Source organism: Dromaius novaehollandiae, chromosome 6, assembly GCF_036370855.1.
Source record: "Dromaius novaehollandiae isolate bDroNov1 chromosome 6, bDroNov1.hap1, whole genome shotgun sequence".
Taxonomy (NCBI): Eukaryota; Metazoa; Chordata; class Aves; order Casuariiformes; family Dromaiidae; genus Dromaius; species Dromaius novaehollandiae.
This window is the reverse complement of record NC_088103.1, coordinates 33,846,629-33,865,934: the sequence shown is the minus strand read 5'-3', so window position 1 is coordinate 33,865,934 and position 19,306 is coordinate 33,846,629. Positions and strand designations below refer to the sequence as shown.

Below are 19,306 nucleotides of genomic sequence, written 5' to 3'. Positions count from 1 at the left end.
TTAACGTTTGATTTTCCTCCCAGCTTCCAACAGGCAATGCTCCACACCTTTTGTGCAAGGAAAGCTCAAGATGGCTGGTGAGATTCCCGGCAAAACACACTCTTCATAGCTGTCTCTACAGCTTATCAGCCTTTCCCCCTTCAATTTGCTGTTCAGCCAGCAGGACACAAAAAAAGAAAAATAAAAGTAAGTTCTGCAACCACTGGAGCTCTGTAAAGCTGACCTCCTATCAATTTGTTCCACAAGGTGGATTGACTTTGCAGGCTAGGAAACTGTGAGCTCCAACTGAAGCTTTTACAGAAGCTAGGGCATATATCAAGCCAGTCAATGACTGTCTTACAAATTTCCTAGTGCTTAATAAGCTCCCAATTGTAGCTTTTTAGTCGGTGAAGCTTTTTCTATTTTTTAGGATCTCTCTCTGTCTACCTGCTTTCACGAACTGTTGAAGTCTTACACATCTTTGAGGCCTCCCTCTCTTTGTCAAATTTGGTTCAAAGTGGCCAGCAGGTTCAAAATTATTAATGGGGAAATGTACACACACTGATAACTGCATAAAGCTCACCTCCTTCTGCAAACCGTCTTCTTGGCATCAACAGAATTCACTGTTTTCCTGTGTAAAAATCACTCTCTGCCCCGCTCCAGGACTTTTGGCAAACGAGTACCTTGACAGGCTCCCTTTGCCTAAAATGGATCCAAGATGCAATTAGTTTCTGCTTTGATCATGATACCTCACAGATCCCTCCTCCTAAAGAGACCTCTGCTCTTGAGTTGCCTTGCTGCCTCACAAATTTCTATCACTGTCTTATGCAGACCAGAACTTGAGATGAAATAAAACCATATCACCGCGAGAAGTAGCAAACTTTTGCCTCATAGTAATGCAGAAGATAAAAGAGGAAAAAGAGGGATTTTAATTTAATATTACTAGTGGATCTTTCATTTCTTCACATAAATGCTTTCCTCTGTGAGCCCTAAGGATTCCAACCACGGTCCTTATGCCTTAAACCCCCATGAGGAAAGGAAAGGGCTCAGATGAGCTGCTGCAGGACATCAGGTGCCAACCAAAACCTGTGAGCAAGATGGAGGAGAGGACTTGGAACGGGACAAGGACAAGCGTGAGAAACTGGTCATGCCGTTCATTGAGCACAACTGAAGGGAAAGGGAGCAGAACCAAGATCTGGAGGAAGACATGTCTGAAAAATTGCTTCTCATTTTGGCCGCCAACTTACAGCCTCCCCCTTAGGTAACAAATGCCTGTGAAGTCTCCTTCGCACCGTAACAACCCAAAGCCTGCAACACACTGCAGCTCAGGATCCATGGCCGCTTCATGAACTTGAGTGGACAGATGTTCCTGTTCTCCCATATCCCTATACCCAAGACCATAGGCTTGTAAGAACTGTAAGAGCATACCCACATACACCTCTGCAACCTGTTATCAGCAAGAGGGCAACACTATCTTAAATGGCAAAGATTGTATTTTAATGGCAAAAAATTTTGTCCCCCAACACACTGATGATTTCTTGCATGCTCAAGCTGTCACTTTCCAGCAAGCTGTCAGCACGCTGTCAATAATTGAGTTTGCTGTACAATGTGCTGACGTAAAAGTGCTTGCGAAGAAGGAAGAGTCAGGAAACTGCATTTAAATCTTCTGCAGAAGATTTCTCTTACAAACCCAGGGCACAAGGAGGAAGTTAAGCGACAGGAAACAGCAGTGCATATTTACGCACATCACCATCATTGAAAGGATATGGGCACATAAGATGTCCTTTTTTCTCTTGCTAGTTTAGTCTCAGATCAGGTGATGACAGATGAAGTTACTGGCTCTGTGGAGGAGGCCTGCAAACCAGCAGCAACACAAGTTGTCCCTCCTCTCTCTTTGCAGGTGTTGTTCAGGACACAGCATGCCAGGTGGCACTGGCCACATTGGCATCCAATGGTTTGGTCAGCTGCACGTGTTACCTCATTTTGCACCCGGCAAGCCCTCTCCTGCCAAGTGCTCCATGACAGCTTCACAAGCCACTGCAGAGACTACAGGGGTCATCTAAAAATAATAGTAGGGGCAGTGATCCCACCAATGATCATGTCATTAGAGAAAAATGCAGTTCCTCCTTGTGTAAGTAGATAAATGGCAGGTCTCTACAGCACCTTGTGCCTTCATCTACAGTCAAACTCTATCTGCAAAATCATGAAAAAAAACATGAAAGATGCAACCATACCAGCCGCTCCTTGTCAAGGTATAGGCATGCAATTCCTGCTTGGCAAGCCTGTTCTCTCCATGCCAGCTGTTATTTCAGGCATGGTTGTTATATGCACTGCTCCCAGGCTCAGTCGCGCTAGGTTTTGACTCTCAGAGCTCCATTGCCACAGCACTCGCTGTTGGCATCTCAAAACCAAGTTTGTTATCTACAGGTTTTATAACCACACGGGGAGCAGGAGGGACCTGTACTCCATCAGCATCTCTCCATGAAGCCATACTGGGGTACTGTCCTGCACTGTGCGCTCGCTTTCTTCCAATTCGGAAGCCCAGATCAAAACCTGGTAATCAGGTTGCCCTGCAGCATGCAACGAGCAACTCTGCTCTGCCGTGATTAATGGCCCTTCTGAGACTGTCACCCTCCCTGACTCAAAGACTGCTTTTGAGATGTCTCTGACGTGCTGCATACTTTCCTTCATGTTGCAAAGACAGCAGTGCAGCTCTGGCAGGAGCAGTTCACCTATTTGGCCTGGATTCATGACCAGGAACCCATGCAAACGTATGCAAGAGAAGAACATGTACAGCCATAAAGTCACCAGTTAAATGCATTACTAAGTGAAGAAGATTGTTATGTAACCGACCAGAAAGGGCAAATTCTTACCTTGTAGCCTGTAAAACAGTTATCAGAGCAGCTCAGACGAGAGGTACATCACAAACCCCAGTACCAAACACGCATATTGGCGTGAGACAGAACAAAAGGTCACATGCGGCTCTGCGTTACTAAACCTCCAGAACATGCTTGACAAGGACAGATTTGCACAGGCATGGCCACAACCAAAGAGCACAGCACAGACAAAGCAGCAGGGAGAGCTAGGCCAGAAGATCAGACCATTACTAGCTTTTTGCCATGACCTAATGGCTATTCAACCTCCCGGCCTTTCCAAAATGACTTAAAGAAACAAAATAAAAACCAAACGAGAGTGCGCTCGTTACCACAGAGGATGTCCATGTATTTTCAGAATACAAAGACAGACAACATATTACCTACGTTAATGGCTTTCAAATACCAGAGAAAGGCAGACAAGGGTCAACCTCAACATAACATTGGTTCGATACAGGCCGACAGAGCTACCTAAAAGAGCACAGTTCCCACCTTCACCAGCAGAACAAAAGTGACGACCTGAAGATGCTCAGGAGAGCAGCACTCCTAAGAATCAGAGCTAAGGGTCGATGGGCATTTTAGCCAGGGCCAAATTGCCATCTGTTGTTGAAATGTGGCTGAACACTGACCACATCCAACCCTCTGTCTCACCAAAAGGGACAATGAGGGAATCACTGCCCTGGGCAGGATCTCTGCTACCCAGTAGCAGCATCCAGCGGAGCTGCGGCTTTAGGACGGCTGGGGGGGGAATGCCACCTGCTGGATGCTGCTGCTAACCAGACAAGGCCGACCTGGACTGACCCGGGTTGGCTTGTGAGGTCGGGAGGATGGCAAAAAAATCCTCAACCATATCTAAATAATGCTGGCAGACGAAGCCTTGCAAGTTCCCCCCTCCACCGGACTACAAACTACAAAAGCTGACCAAGTTTATTCTTAAGGTAATGTTAGGTTTGGGGGCAATTAATATTTGGAGGGTGAGGGGAAATTCTCAGAAGGGCATTTACAGATCCTAGTTACAGAGTTGCTTCTACTACCCCGAAGAGAATCGCCATGCTCCTACCCAGGATGCATCTGACACTTTCTGAGCAGGCTTTCCATCTGCTGCACAGCTGCAGTGGTGCAAGCAGAAATCCTTACAGCCCTGTATGTTATTGTGAGGGAAAGTCACAAATGCAAGACTTTTTATCAGTGGGAAAGTATGCTACACAGAGGAGACACTGGACTTCACGGTGGTATAATTGTCACAGTACGAGGAGTCCTTAATCCAACCTGCAGAGCTATTTAGAGGTTCCTGTTCTGAGCAAGTACAGGACGTACTTTGATCTCTGCTGCCTCCTGCCAAAACTGTAGAAATCAGCAAGCCAAAAACCAAGAGTCCCAGACAAAGATATCATGGCAGACAAAATATATCTTACAGTTATATAAGCAGCTCTCCTCCTGAAGGACCCAGCAGACATGGGAGTGCAGTTGCAACCAACTAACTAAAGCTTAATCAACAAACATAGTCTTAAATTTACAGATGAGGAGATAACCCTCTCTCATGCTGGGTAATTAAGGTCTTGCGGTTCACAAACAGGCCACCACCTGAAGTGATCTTCTCAAGAGGCCCAAATGCAGCCAAACTCTTGGTTGACGCGTGGCATCTCCATATTGTGCAACTGGAGCCGTGGCCAGAGCTAGACTGCAGCCTTGACCAGAAACACTGTCTTACGGGGGTGTTAGCCGCAGCAACAGTCACACTGAGCTCTTCCTTAAAGCAAGGATCCGTCCTCTGTCACACACGATGAATCATCCCTCAAGTCCCAGGACTTCAAGCAAAGTCTTTAATTTGGGATGAAATGGGTTTTTAAGAAAAGCATGCTTCTGTCAGGTTTTGGCTCAAAACCACCTTATTAGAGAAACACAGATTCCTCAGACTTGTTGCATTGTTAACCTTCACTTAAAGCTCTTGTTTTTAAAGAAAACAACTGTTGAGAATATTATGTGCTAATTAAGCTACATGCCGTGGGAAGCAGACAGACAGTTAACATAGTCAAATAACCTTTACTCTGCCCTGGAGAGACATACTATAGTAGAATTATGATTTATGTATAAAATTTGTGGTTAAAAATTTGATCAAGCTCATTTTTAAACATATGTGTTTCTTATTTCCCCATTTCGCTTGCCCTCAAACTGACAGGAGAGAGTACAGTTAAGGTACACAGTTAAGGTCATATGAGTACAGTCATAACTGAACATAGCTAGATTTCTTTTTCCTGTGGTGTTTACCCTGATTTTAATGTTTTACATAATCACAACATTCCTGCCCTTAAATTGCTGATAAATGTTTCATCTCCTGTTAACAGAGCTTTGTGCTCTGACTACAAGGGAAATTGCAAAGAACAGACAGGAGACAGTTAAACAACGTGGACTCTGGATGGTGCTGAGCTAATTATCTTCCCTCTCCTCCACCCGCCACCCTAAAAAAAAATCTTAATTAAAAGAAAGGCCTTTTAAGATCCTAGGCAGCCTGGACTTATTTTAACCTGAAAAATCAGACCCTCCTGCACAGTACAGCATGTTCTCGGGAATGTTTGTTCAGTGCGGCTAGGCAGTACAGCTCCACCTCCTGAATTATTTAGAGGACACATTTCCTGCAGCACCTCCCAACCTTAGACCACCTGCTCTACGGGCCAATTTTGAGAGGTGAGGCGTGGACCCTGAACTATAAGCTCTCCCTGACAGCCAGGGCAAGCAGGGCAGAGCAAATGTCTGAAGCACGGATGGAAGTAGGCAGCAGCCATGGGAAGCAGTGAGGGCAGCAAGGATCTAGAGGGGACAAGAGCCAAATGCTGTCAGAGGTTCAGCTGAAAATGCAGGAACCATTGCTGTAGAGATCTTCCAAGTCCAGCGCTGCCCCATCGCAGCGCTGCCCTACAAGCCCACCAGATCTGACACAATCACAGTCTAAGGCAACACAAGAGCAGACAAAGTTTTGTTACATGCTCATTTTCAAGATCCTACATTACCACTATCATTTTTGAGTGGGTAGCTGTCAATCTGTAGTACACAGCGAGATAATACCAGCCTTTTGACAGACAGAGTCTACATTAAAAGCTAAAATAAGCGGCCTGAGCTTTATATGGATAAACTATGAAAAGAAAATGAGTAAAAGATGCAACCATATCTAGGTGCTCTAAAGAAAACATATGCCACCAAGGCTCCTCTTCCCCACCCTCATACATCGTACCACTCAAGACTTATTTTTTTAGGACTATTTCTGGTGCACTGACTGAAGAGGATATCCACAAGCCATGTACACAACTATCCCACAAGCAATCTAGTTCTATTATTGCTTACATGTCCTCCTTCCTTCTCCTTTCCTCTTTTACCACTTCCTATTCCTCTCCTCTACCTGCTCCGTGCCTAACGTACAACAAGCTGTACGGGACAAGGAGGATCTTTTGGTCTTCAAAGCAGGTGTGGTATTTTTATTAGCACATACATGGTTGAAGACTTTCACAGCTTTTGTACAGATTATCCTACCACCTGACCACTGCTCGCAGCTGGAGTACCACAACAACTAGAGCGCGGCACGGACGTGAGACGGGCTTATATATGCCTAGTTTACATACCTCATCTCCCAGATGAAATAGAGCAAAAATTAGTACTTCCATTAGTACTATCCTGCACCTGGCTCTCTGGGGCAGCAATGACAAACACCTAGCCTCTGCGCAACTGAAGGAGATTTGGGATGATACTAGTCACAGACACATCCAGGCTCCCCATCTCTTTGCACTCCAGAAGCACTGGGAGGTATTTTAAGGGACCTCTTCCAGAAGAGAGGCTCCAAACACACACCCCTGTGACATTAAGCACTGTGGAGCCCACAGCACCTACGGCCTACAGTCGCAGATCCGCATCTCACCGGCTTAGACCTTCAACAAATTCAAAATACGATTTCTACCTCCCATGTGATACACCGCATCAAATCAGAAGTCATTGTATTTGATTTATGTTCTACATAAGGTGAAAAAGATATCATGACTCCATGAACCATAAGTTCCAGTTCGTGTCCAGGTTATTTGGCCTAGTACAGTTCTCTAAGGATGACACTGAGCACAGGGGGAAAGGTTTACGGGCTTCTACATATGGGGGACCTAAGAGCAATGCTGGAGATCTGAACAGAGCACATGGGCAGCATAGCCAGGAAATGCAGTAAAGAGATGAAGGAGAGAGAATTAACCTTGTTAAAACCCTTTCCAGGTATGAAGCAGACAGTAAAGGGGTGGTCAGAATCTACAGACACAGGCCTAACCCCAACCCAACAGAAACATGCTCCCGCTTCCTTCCCCCAACCCAGAGGCCTACAGTGGGCCTCCCCACCATAGCTCATGCCACAAAACAGCCAGCATACCTTCTTTCTGGCCTGTGCACCTCAAGCATCCACCAAGGGCATGATCAGCTGCCCCAACACTGGGCAAATCCCATTTCCTTACCAACACAAGCCCCTTGGCCAGCTGCGCCATGACCACCCTTCACCCCATCCCAAACCTTCCGCAGCCCCTCACAAGCCACCTTCTTCTCTGTTGCCACCCGTGAAGGACACACGCACTTCCACCCACACCCACCAACTCTCAGATCTTGTGCCCTTTCTGTAGCCATCTTTTCCCTGTCTCTAGTCATGCTGCATGAAACGCCCCTCTCCCATGCCCTGCAACGGCCACCTTCACCCTTAGCCCAAAGCACCCCCCAAGACACACAGGCACCCACACCAGGTCTCTGCACCCCATCCAGCTTCATTAAAACCTGGGTAACCCCTCCAAAAGCCTCTTCCCCCAGCCCCAAGAAACAAGGGCACCCCATGCTCAGCTCCTTATGTGCTCCAGCCCCTGCCATACCCTTGCATGACCCCCCAAAACTACCTCCCTGCCACAGGAGGCACAGGTACCCCCTGCCCAGCCCCTGGCACCACAAACGCTCCCCCTAAAGGGCACAGGAACCCCATGCCCATAGCCCTGCCCCCCAAGGCCCTCCCAGAGAGCACGTACACCCCATGTCCAGCCCCCAGCCCCACAACCCTCCCCCCCCAGGGGGCACAGGTACCCAATGCCCAGTCCCCAGCCCCACAAACACCCCCCAGAGGCACAGACACGCCATGCCCAGCCCCACAAACAACCCCCCCAGAGGCACAGACACCCCATATCCAGCTCCCAGCCCCACAAACAGCCCCCCAGCCCCCCACGAAGGCACAGGCACCCCCTGACCAGCCCCCCAGAGGCGCAGGCACCACATGGCCAGCCCCACAAACAGCCCCCTGAGGGCGCAGGCACCGCACGCCCAGTCTCCAGGCCTGCGCGCCCCAGACGGGCCGCCTCCCCACCGCAGGGGCACCGGCTCCCCAGCCCGGCGCCCCCCAGCCGGCCCCCCTGGGGCAGCCCCTACCTGGGCGGGCTCCACGCTGGCGGGCAGCCCCTCGGGCAGGGCCTGGAAGAGCAGCAAGGCCATGGCGGCGCGGAGCCTCCTCGCCATCCCCCCCACCCCCCGCTCCCCGCCTCCCCAGCCCGACTGCGGCCCGGGACGGGAGCCGAGGGGGCACCCCGCGCCCCGCCCCGCCCACGCCGCCTACCCATTGGGCGGACGGCGCGCCTCTCGGCCGACTATTGGCTCGTCTCGCTATCGCTCAGGGCAGCACCGGGAGGGGCGGGGGCTGCGCCCTGGGAGCTGCCATATTGAGTGTGGAGCGCTGGGGAGGAAGGCTGGGGGGGGGAGGTGTTGCCATCTTGTGTGTGGCGGAAGTGGCTGGGAAGGGGGTGTTGGTGGAGGCGCTGGGGTGCCCCTTGGCCCTGCCGGTCCGTTCAGCCCCTGCCATCCCCGGGTGGGAACTGGGGAAGGTTTTATGGGGAGTGCATCAAAGCTCCCAGTCTGCCTTAATCTGAGCTTGGCTTCTTCTACAATGCCCACAAAGAGCCCCAAATCCAAGCTCCCCATCCAGATCTGGGGTGCACCAGGAGACCTTTGTGGAGAGGGGGTTAAAACGGCTGCAGAAGCATCAGGGTGGACTCCAAACACCCTGCAGTGAAGGCGTTTATTTGTGCCAGGCCTGTCCCATCCTTCTGCCAGCACCTGCCAAGGCAGAGGCTCGACAGTAAACATAACCGTGTCCCCAGATGGCCGCGGGACAGGCAGTGCTTCCGGGCGCGTGGCTGCTCCCACCTGGGCTGGACAGTTCCTGCCCGCTGTTTTGCGTGGGTGCTTCTGTTTTGGTTGTGCTTTGGGTGCTTGGGTGCGGGAGGCTGTCCAGCCGCACTTCCACACTTGAGCAGTTTGGGATTTTGTATGTTTGTTGCTTTGTTGAGGCAAAACTCCAAAGACTCCGTGTTTCTGGCTGCTGATTCACCCAGGACTTGAGCGCACTCTTGTCTGGGTAAAAATACAAAGGAGCATGTCATTCCCTGCGGCGGGAGTGTTTGTTCAGCTCGCTGATAACAGGGAAGCAAAACACAAAGTCTGTGCATCTTTGCCGTGGTACCGTGCCAGGACGTTGCGCCAGGACTCGCCACGTCAGGACTTGTGAACTGGCACTGCCGGGAGAGGGGAAGCGGCAGTGGTGGCACACGCCTAGGAGACTTTGTCCTCCTCTACGTCGCTCTCCTCAGCCGAGCTAGAGCCCGCTGGGATGGACGGGATGTCAGCGGCTGTATCTCGGACTATGGGTCTGGATGAAGCCTTCTCCAATGAGGTGGAGAAATGCCACATCCTCCAGGACCTGGCCTGCCTGGGGCTCCTTGGGCTTACGCCCTGCCAGCTGCGATGGAAGAGCTTTGTTCACGCTCAAGGCTTAATATCAGCCAGGCTCATGCAACCGCGGAGCAGCACAGACTAGCACAGCCTGAGCATCATCTGGGCTGAACACCCTAGCCAAAGCAGACCAGTATGGGAGCAGTATGCACAGTCTTCCTCCACTTCTTTTTCCCTTGGAGAGTGAGAGCATACGTTCAGCCTTGGGAAGAAATGCTGTGCTGTGGTGGAGTTTGGGTCTGTGTCAAAGGGCCGGTTCAGAAAGTGCCGCACAAGGCCTAAGGCCAGCTATTTTCCCTCAGGTTCATTAATCAAGTGCTTTCTCTGTGCACTGAGCAAACACAGAGCCTTCCTGGAGAAGAAAATGTTAGGAATAGGCAGTAAAAGGTGCTTTTAGCAAGAAGCGTGGCAGCAAATGTCTTGGTCCTGCAAGGCAGCTTCCAGCAATGTGCTCCAGAAGCTACATGGTGCTTAGGTTTGAACCCAGCCATCGCTTGGCTAATATTCTCTTATCCTCACAAATCTGTGTGTGCTGGACACAACAGACAGCAGGGACGAAGGCTGCTGGAAAAAAACCCCTGGAAGAAAACTGCGGCAGGGAGCAGTGGCTGCTCCAGGGGGGCATCCAGGGAGGAGTGCGAGGCGTTGAGAAGAAGTTCTGCCACCAGCCCGGCATTCTTGGCACCGTGTGTCCCAGCCACAGCAGTCGGTCGCCTGGGCTTGTCCCTGAGCAGTGAGAGGAAGCGGGGGTGCAGGAGGCTCAAGTTTAATTCGCAGCTTGGAGGAAGTGTCTCATGTTTCTTGGGCAGTAACGCAGGCTTTCTACACTGCCGTCCCTTGCGTGTCAGACAGCTCCACAGGCAATTGGCCCAATGAGGTTTATCAGATGCTCAGGTAACGTGTTAAGAAAAGCTCCCCCAAGAAAAAAATGAACTTAGTGGCTTATCTCCTACCACTGGGGTTTTTCGGTCAGGACAATAGGTGAGACACACCTTCCCCTGCTGAAGCAGCTCGCTGAGTGTCAGCAGTGTGGGCCTGCAGGAGTTAACCCAGTACGCAGGCACGCTGCTCGCTCCTCTTTCCGTAGGGAGCCAGGTTAATCAACCTCCACCAGCATTTGGAGAAGGAGGGATGAACCAGGTCTACCTGCTGGGGCTGCTGATTCATCAGAGGAGACCCACAGGCTCGCAGGTTCCCACCGCCCATCTCTGGGCCCTGCTGCAGCCCAACAAGACATCTTTGGTCTCCTTATTATTTTAAAGGGGACTGTAAACATGCTGGAGCACTGACATTTCAGCCAGGCACAGTTATTGAAGGAGCTTTATTCCTGTTATCAGCCAGCCCTGAAATTAAAGGCACAGCAGGTAGAAGGAGGCAAACACACCGGGCCGTGGGACAAGCCCAGATCAGGCGTGACTCATTGCTGGAGAGTAATTAACACTTGCAGCTCTTTACAAACAGGGATGAGTCCAGCTTTGATCCCTGGCGATGAGGTTTCCTTCCTGTTGCAGTGCTGAGAAAGGGAGGCAGAGCCGGCCAAAGCATGTGGGTGAGGGCAGAGATGTGACAGCAGAGCTGGGCTGAAGACAGAGCCATGGCTGATTTCGGTGCAGCGCAGGGACTTGCTGCCTGCGGCCTGGCTTGCGACGCCTCCGTTCCTGGCAGGGCCACGGCAGGCTGGGGAATGATAAAGTGTTAGGGAGCGCAAGCAGACACCCACCACAGCAGCTATCTCCTGACGCCAGAACATCATGAGCTGATGAAATGACTTGAATTCGCCAGGGGAGATTCCAGCTACAACCTAGAAACCCCCCTGAACTAAGTTGTCAGCTGGCGTAAATCCATGTAGATCTGGAAAGGGAATCCTCTACTGCTACAAGCAGTGGGGGGTTTTCTGTCTCTAGGGTGGCGCCGGTCAACTTCCTGATCTTTTGAGCCCAGTGCAACCCTCTTCCTTTGGCCAAGAGCAGTGAGCAATGCCCACATCCCTTGAAGAACCAGGCCACGGAGAGAGCTAGGAGTACTCCATGGGCATGAGATGGCGACAGCTCTTCAGAGAGTCTCCCTGCTCCACCGCCCTCCAGTGTAGCCAGGGGCTGCAGCTTGCCAGCAGAGCCCATGCCCGTTGTATCAGGGAGGATTCAACACCTGGTCTGCCTGGGGCAGAGCTCGGCCACCCTGGCACCTCCCAGAGCTCCTGCTGGAAGTGTGGCCATGTGCTGCTGGCTGGGAGAGGGACATCCAGCTGTGCTGCGAGGTCTGGGTGTGTCTCCTGTACAGGCACGGAGCCCTCAGCCAAATCCCGGAGACCTTGTCCCCAGGGCAGGGCACGTCTAGCAAACCCCTGAGGCTGGCGCAACAGGAAATGCAAAGCAACAGGAGGAAGAGGAGGAGAAAGCAAAAATGCTGGTACCTCTGCTCTAACCCATCCTGCAGCAGAGCATGCCTGTTTGTCTCCTGCTCGAAGGGGCTGGATCCCGCATCTCCAGGTGCCCGGTCCAGGCAGGAGGGAGTCCAGGGAAAGCTGGCCACTATGCAGCCAAGAAGTCTTGATCCAGTCCAACACAGACTGGGGCCCAGTCACCACCTGGACCATCTGCCAGGATGGTTGTTGGAGCTACCCAGGAAACGCAGAGCTGACCTGGGAGCAGGACATGAACTCCAGTCACCTCTCACCATGCTCTCCTGTGGGAGCAGGCTCCCGGGGAGCACGCAGGAGCTGCAGCTCTCTCCGAACTGAGTTGGTGCTGCAAAACCACTGCCAGGCAGCAACTGGCCCCACTTTCTCTTCTGAGCCCTGCATTTGCCCCTCTGGCCTCCCTCTCCAGTGGAGCAAAACACTGCCAGGAGGAGAAGGAAGGAGTGACAAAACCAGGGCGGCTTTTCCACCGTGCTCCCAGCCTTTGCTTCGGGTGGGTGCTGCCCTGGCATCTCTGGCACGCACCTCTCCGGGCAGGGGCCGGACCTCCCGACACGCACTGCCGGCACGGAAAGGGGCCAGCAGCAAGGGCACGGCTGGGCTGCACGGAGGAAGAGCGGTTTCACAGAGCTGCGGCACGTCGCATTACAGGAATCACCTTGTTCCTGAGCACATCGGAGGCTCCTTGGACCCAAATACAGCCCAGGCTGCTCCATGTGCCTTCCTGAAAGTGCTCAACATGATTTTAGCTGCAGAGAAAGACAGACTTGAATTAAGGAGCCAAAGAAAGGCAGACAGCAGAGATCTCTCCTCATGGCCTCTTCCCACTCCCAGTAGGAATGACATCTGTTTCATTTCAGGGGCTTATCTATTTCTTCTTTAATTGTGCATTAACAAGAGATCTAATAATGCCCAGGGAACAGATACACAAATTCGAACCTGTTTTTCTACTTTTTGCTAACCTATTAATTATTTCTGCGCTTTTGTGCAGTTTTGCAGCTGTAGCTACATGTGCTCAGAGACCTCATCCTCTGCCTGTTGCCACTCGGGCAGAATCAAACCTGCGGCAGATACAGCCTGGCCCTTCAAGAATTACACTTTGGGTTTGGCTGCTGTCTTTGCAGAGGGGGAGCAGTTAATACCAGAAAACCCTTTGGCTGCAGGTGCTGCACCTCTGCCGGGGCATCCTGCTGAAGCTGGGACGTGCTGCTCTCTGTGGTTGGACCGTACTCCCAGCTGGAGGGATGAGTGTGGACTATCCGCTGGGCCGCAGGGCTCTCCAGGTGGCCACATGTGTACGGCTGATTGGAAACGTGCTTGTCCCACCTGGGGACATGCACCAGCAAGACAAGAGTCTGGATGCTGCTGGCTGAGAGTGGGGTGGCCAAGTGCTGGGGACCCCTTCCTTCTTCAAAAATAGGCTGTGGCCAACTCTCCTCTGGGGATGGGAGAGGGCCCGTGGGCAGACCCATGTTAGCACTGTGCAGATGCTGGTGGTCCCAGTTTGGCTTCTGCATGTCCGGCCAAGACCAACAGCTCCCATGGGACAAGGAGCCCCCTGAGCCTGGCACTGTCACCTCTGCCTGTTCCCTGCCAGAGGACCATTTGCAACACAGCAAGCCTCTCTGGGAAGGCTGTATGGGATGCCCAAGGGGTTCAGGGCTGATGCCAGCCCTTGCAGAGCTGCATGCCTCTTCCTCCTCTCTCCTGGCCCCTGGGCTGACTCCCCCTCCTGGGCCTGGTCAAACAGCATCCACATCTTTCCCTGGGCTCCCCCTCCCCAGGAGGCAGGAGAGCCCTCTGTCAGCCCCGTCTCTAGACCAGATCCCTAAGACCAGCCAAAGGCAGAGATGGTAAATGATTTAAAAAAACACTGTATTTTATTTTTCACCCCTCCCCTCCAGTGTTTGCAGAGTTGCCCATCCAGAGCCTGAGTTAACACCCCGACTGCTTTGAGCCTGCCCTGGTGTCTCCTCCTCCGCTTGCAGGGGGGCCTAGAGTTGACTTTCCCCAGCCAGGGGGATGGCTGGCTCTGGTGCTCAGAGGAAAGGGTAGATTACAAAAAAGAGAGCTTAAAAACAATCAGGTATTTCTCTCCTTGATTGTGGCGATTGCAAAGTGAATGAAATCTGAACGTGACAGCATGGGAGAAACGGTCCAAGCACTGGTCCCAGGACATCGGCATGCTCCCTCTGCAGCGGGGACAGGTCCCTTCCCTCCTGCCAGGGAGGGAGGCAGCTTTTGGCGAAAGGCCACTGAAGTGATCTGAGGCAGCGTTGTGGTTTGGTTCCGGTACTGGAGGCAGGCGACGGAGGGATGCCTGCTTTCGGAGGTAGGACCGTGCACCCTCCTGGATGTACCCGGAGGATGGAGAGGCCCCGCAAGGTGAGGGGGTCGGCCAGGCACAGCGCTCTGAAAGCAGGCAGGGTCTCTCTGGGGAGAGAGCAGAGATGGCACTGACCCCGAGGCCGGCCCTGACCCGATCCCCCTGGCCTGGCCGTGGGGGGGATCTGGCCAGAGCGGGCCACTGTGCCCCACGCAGGGCACTGAGGGCCAGCGGGGTCCGGAGGGGCGCGATGGCTCACGCAGGGCACTGAGGGCCAGCGGGGTCCGGAGGGGCGCGATGGCTCCATTCACAGTCCCTTGTTAAAATAGACGTACTGCACTTGGTCCCCATGCTTGGCCACGATGCTGGCGCGCAACTCTGGTTCCAGGTCAGCCAGCGCGAGGGAGCTGCGGCAGAGGGGCAGACGCTGAACCCCCTGCTCCAGCCCCCACTCCTCCTCCCCGACTGCGGGCCCCGACGCTGGCTGGGCCCCCCCTCCCCACAGATCTTGCGGGCTCCCTTTGGAGACCCACCGCCCAGCACTGCCATTCCCTGCTACTGGGGGTCCCGTTGCTCCCAGCACAGACCGCGTGGAGCAGGACGGGTATGCGGGACCCCCCTCTGCGAAGAGCTGGGGGATAGGAAGGCTCCCAGGAGGGGGAAGCAGGGGAACGGGTACCATCTCTGTGGGAACAGGGCGCAGGCCGCCGGCACCATGAACAGGAGGCTGCGGGACAAAGAAGAGCCGCGTGTCAGCACCCGCAGCGCCACAGGGCAGCTTGATCTGCGGGGGTCAGGCTGTGGGGAGCTCAGCCCTGGAGATGCTCTCCCACCCTCTTACTCCCCAGGACTGGAGAAAGCCCGGGGAGGAAAGGGAAGCCGCTTTGCAATCCCCTGCCGGAAAAGAGGTCCTTCTCCTCGGAGCCAGAGCAGGATTTCGAGCGGCGAAATACTCACAAGCCCCCGCACAGCAGCACTTGCAAAGGCCCGTGGAGAAGCCGGATCCTCTGCAAGGGAACAGCGGGAGTGAGCCCTGCGCCCCGTGGCCTCCCCACAGCTGTCGGGGCAACGGGAGGTGAATGGGGCCAGGAGGGCCCTGGGCTCAGCAAACCCTGCTGTTTCATCCCTGGCATCTCGGCCGCGGGGAGGCCGGGGGAGCAGGGCCCACTGGAAAACCGTGACGGGAGGAAGAACTCACCTTCATAAAGGGGAATTTCTCCAGCCGCTCCATGATGATGGGCAGAATAACTAGGCATGGAGAGAAGAGGTCAGACCTGCTCGGCCCATGGCGCCTGGGGGGTTGTGCTGGGGGTCCCACCCGTCCATCAGCAGGGGCAGCGCGGTCCCCGCCACGGTCCGGGCTGTGCTCCTGTCCCTCCCGGCTTGCTCCCCTGCGGCACGCCAAGGGCCCCAGGAAGGGCAAAGCAATGCTTTGCCAGCTGCATCTGGCTGCAGCCAGGGCCAGAGAGAGTGGGACATGGCCCTGTGGGGCCCAACTGCCGTGGGAACGCCCCACGTCCCCCCCGGGCTGTGGGTTGGGGCAGGGAGGGCTGAGGCCGGGGGCTCTGATGGAAACAGCAGGATGGCGAGAAGGTTTTGGCCAGCTCCATCGGTGAGATGAGCCCAGACAACCCCAGGGCTGCGGTGGCCACCCGCCCCTTCTGTGCAGAGGGGAAACTGAGACAGAGGGGGGCAAGGCAGAGGGTCCCGCTCCCCGTGCACTCACTCATGCCCGGCGCCGCCATGGTGATCCTGGAGACCACGACCTGCGCGATGCCCTTCGCCGCAGCCCTCTGAAAGCGGGAGCAGCCGGTGAGCCCCCCCGGCCCCTCGCTTCGGTGGGTGACACAGGGGCTTGCAGTCTCGCGGGGACTCACCCTGGAGCGGCCGAGCTCGTTGTTGTCCTCGTCTGTCACCGTGATCCCGTTGATGATCTCCCTGCACGGGGGATCCGTGAGCCCTGCAGCCCCTCGGCCCCATATTGCCCCGCACCCCAAAGCGCCAGTGCAGGGTGAGGGGCTGCCGGGGGGGGGCTGGGGGTCCAAGGACCCCAGCTGCCCTGGGCCACCAGCCCCGGCCACCCCACGGGGAGGTGGCCAGGGTGGAGGGGACCTGGCTCGGTCACCCCGGGGCGCCACGGTCCCTCGCCCGGGCAATGCTGCCATCTTCAGGGCACGGCTGCGAACAGAGTCCGTCCGTCCGTCCCCACAGGACAGATGCCCACTGGGGACCCCAGAGCCGGTCCCCAAATGTTAGGGCCGCGGGATGGGGAGGGGACAAGCCTGTCCGAGGAGGGCTCCCAGCTCCGGGAATGGCAGCCGGGCGTTCAGGGGCGCAGGGTTGACAGGAGCCGGGAAGGTCCCCAAGGTGTAGGTGCTCTTGGGACATCCAGCTGGGGCTCTCCTGTGGCCACAGGCTGGAGAGCTCTGAAGCCGCCAGGATCTTAGGGATCCTCCAGACCAGACCCAGGAACGGGCTATTCTTACCCCAAAACCACCCCCGTCCCTCCGGGGGCACCCAGACACTTACTGTTGCCTCATCATGGGGATGTTGACGCAGTTGGCAGCGGCCACGGCGGCGAACGGCACCCAGCGGGCCACCAAGGGGGGGGCTCGCTGCAGGACAGAGGCCGGCGTGAGCGCCGGGGGGCAGGATGCGGCCAGGCACTGCCCGACAGGGACGGCCCAGGCTCAGCCCCGCGCCATGGACGCACCAGGACGAGGACATTGTGGGGCTGGGGACGAGCTCGGGGTCCTAGGAGGCCACCACCACCTCGCCCTGCCCCATGCCCGCCCCGGCGTACCTTGGTGTAGAGGTTGAGCCCCACGGCAGTAGCCAGCGCCGTGCCGGTGGCGGTGACGTACGCCACCGCGATTTGCCTGGGCAACGATCCGCAAGGGAGGGGGGGAGATCAGACCCCCAGCTGCAGCCCCCCGGGCGAGCGGTGCCCCCGGGGCGCCGCTGGGAGGACGAGGACGCTGGGGGGGCGCTGACACCACACGGCGCCGGCCCACGCTCACCTGGGCGAGATGGCGGAGGCGGCGTTGCGGTTGGTGTAGTTGACCACGGCGTTGAAGGACTGGTTGACCCACTGCCAGAAAACCACGGCCGGCACCGTCCTGCGGGGGGGGAGCGCCGGGGGGCAGTCAGGCGCCCTCAACCCCCCGCCCCCGATTTCTCCCTATGGGGCGTGGGGGGAGGCAGGACACCCTGGAAGGGGGGGAGCTTTGGGAATGGCAAACCGAACGGGTCCTCCCCCCGCGGCCGCGGCGGCCCTCACCGGTAAAACTGCAGCATGCAGCCGGTGAGGGCCATGCCGGCGGGCACCTGGAAGGACATGCGCCCCAGCAGGTTCATCCTCTCGCCGCTGTCCGGGTGGAAGGCCGAGTCGTAGAGCGTCTTGGCGTAGCGCAGCTGCTCCCGGCTGCTCCCCGCCGGCGCCAGCCCGGCCCTGCGGGGTGAGTGGCGGCCGTGGCACCTCGGCGGTGTGGCACCGGCCGGGGCTCCCGCCGCCCAGCCCCAGCGCTCACCTGCAGGCCTCCACCAGGGCCTTGGCGCGCTCCAGCTCGGCCGCGGGCGCCAGCGCCAGCCGTGGGTCGGTGACGGCGAGGAAGTGCCGCAGGCGCCCCGCGAACGTGCCCTGGTCCCAGCGCGGGGCGTCGATGTCGAAGGTGGCCGTCATCTTCCCCCGCGCCTGGGCCAGGGGTGGTCTGGTGACGGCGGTGGCGTAGGAGGGAGCCCCGGCCCAACGCCGCGGGGACGGGGACGGCCCCGGCTTCCGGCACCGCACCGGCCCCAGCGCCCCGCTGGCAGCATCGAACCAGGCAGGCGCCGGTGGCAGGTTGATGTTTAACGCCGCGCTGCTGCCTTTTGCAACGTGCCCCCTGGTCGGCCCACGCCAGCACCGCCTGCCCCACTTTCGCGGCCGGGTGCAGGGTACGGCCCGGCGCTGCACCCCTCCGGGCGTGACGTGCATAAGCTCAGCACTGCCCCCCTCATGCACGGCTGCACTGCATGCCCCCCCACAGCACTGCACTGCAACCCCTGTGGTGCCACCGGGCACCCCCCTATGGCACTGCACTGCAGGACTCCCCCAAACACTGCACTGCAACCCCCGTGGCACTGCGTTGCGCTCCCCCTGCAACACCGACACGGCTCCTTTCTGTGGCTGGACGCTGCGTGCCCCCCGTGGCCTGGCGGTTTATGCCCCATAAGACTGCACTGTGCACCCTGTGCCGCCGCGTCACATGGCCCCATGCTGCACAGCCCCACAGCACTGCGCTGCCCCCCATAGTGCTACACTACCCCCCCCCAGCGCCACATGCCCCTCGTAGCACAGCACGGCACTGCACTGCACTACACTGCATGCCCCCCCCCCGCAGCACAGGTCCCCCGCAGCACTGCACTACACCCCCCCACACCACGCACCCCCCCGTAGTACAGCACTGCACTAACTGCACTACACTGCACGCCCCCCAGCAGCACTCGCCCCCCCCCACAGCACTGCACTGCATGCACCGCACAATGCTGCAGTGCACTGCACGCTCCTCGGCAGCACCCCCCCAACACTGCAGTGCACTGCACTGCACGCACCGCACAACGCTGCAGTGCACTGCACGCTCCCCGGCAAAACACCCCCCCGTAGCACTGCACTGCACGCACCCCACAACACTACACTACACTGCACTGCAGTGCACTGCAGGCCTCGCCCCCGCGGCCACGCCCCCCGCGCTCCCCCACGTGGTCCCCTACCTGCGGCGCCCCCAGACCCCTCGCGCGCCTTCCCCAGACCACGTGGGAGCCACCTCCTCCGAGCCCTGACGCGTGGCCGCCCTCAGCCAATCACAGCGAGCCGGGCCGCCGGGCCCGTCTCCCGCGGGGGGTTGCCGTCGAGGGGCGGGGCGGTGCCTCGTGCACATGCGCCGAGCT

The 19,306-nt window shown here is 56.5% G+C and overlaps 2 protein-coding genes across 9 annotated transcripts in view; both read right to left on the bottom strand.

Annotated features, from left to right (window-relative positions):
- WBP1L (WW domain binding protein 1 like) overlaps positions 1-8,421 on the bottom strand; it is a 60,896-nt gene extending 52,475 nt beyond the window's left edge. The window contains exon 1 of one of the 2 annotated variants that reach the window (XM_026110361.2): positions 8,277-8,421. In XM_026110361.2, coding sequence (XP_025966146.1) covers positions 8,277-8,363 — 87 coding nt within the window. In that variant the 5' untranslated portion in view covers positions 8,364-8,421. The remainder of the gene's footprint in view (positions 1-8,276) is intronic. The other variant, XM_026110363.2, reaches the window with a different exon arrangement.
- Positions 8,422-13,909: 5,488 nt separating this feature from the next.
- Positions 13,910-19,292, bottom strand: SFXN2 (sideroflexin 2). 7 transcript variants are annotated; one of them, XM_064514166.1, is made up of 13 exons: positions 19,130-19,292; positions 17,908-18,087; positions 17,658-17,828; positions 17,398-17,496; positions 17,181-17,256; positions 16,907-17,043; positions 16,255-16,315; positions 16,104-16,170; positions 15,576-15,625; positions 15,335-15,384; positions 15,057-15,104; positions 14,590-14,784; positions 13,910-14,484 (listed from the first exon to the last, which is right to left on the bottom strand). In XM_064514166.1, exons 2-12 carry the CDS (start codon positions 18,057-18,059, stop codon positions 14,685-14,687), a joined length of 1,011 nt encoding a protein of 336 aa, XP_064370236.1. In that variant the 5' UTR covers positions 18,060-18,087; positions 19,130-19,292; the 3' UTR covers positions 13,910-14,484; positions 14,590-14,684. The 7 variants fall into 7 exon arrangements, with proteins under 7 accessions (XP_064370236.1, XP_064370237.1, XP_064370235.1 ...); XM_064514167.1 differs by having other exon boundaries at positions 17,658-17,801; positions 17,908-18,071; XM_064514165.1 differs by having other exon boundaries at positions 17,908-18,071; positions 19,130-19,291.
- Between the last annotated feature and the right edge of the window lie 14 nt (positions 19,293-19,306).

Bases quoted from the DNA above. Each gene is read 5' to 3' on its own strand.
- SFXN2 (XM_064514166.1), bottom strand. From the start codon at position 18,059: ATGACGGCCACCTTCGACATCGACGCCCCGCGCTGGGACCAGGGCACG. The intron at 17,497-17,657 runs GTGAGGGCCGCC...CCCCCCCCGCAG, and splicing joins TGCATGCTGCAGTTTTACCG to GACGGTGCCGGCCGTGGTTT. The intron at 17,044-17,180 runs GTACGCCGGGGC...CCTGTCGGGCAG, and splicing joins GGCTCAACCTCTACACCAAG to TGCCTGGCCGCATCCTGCCC.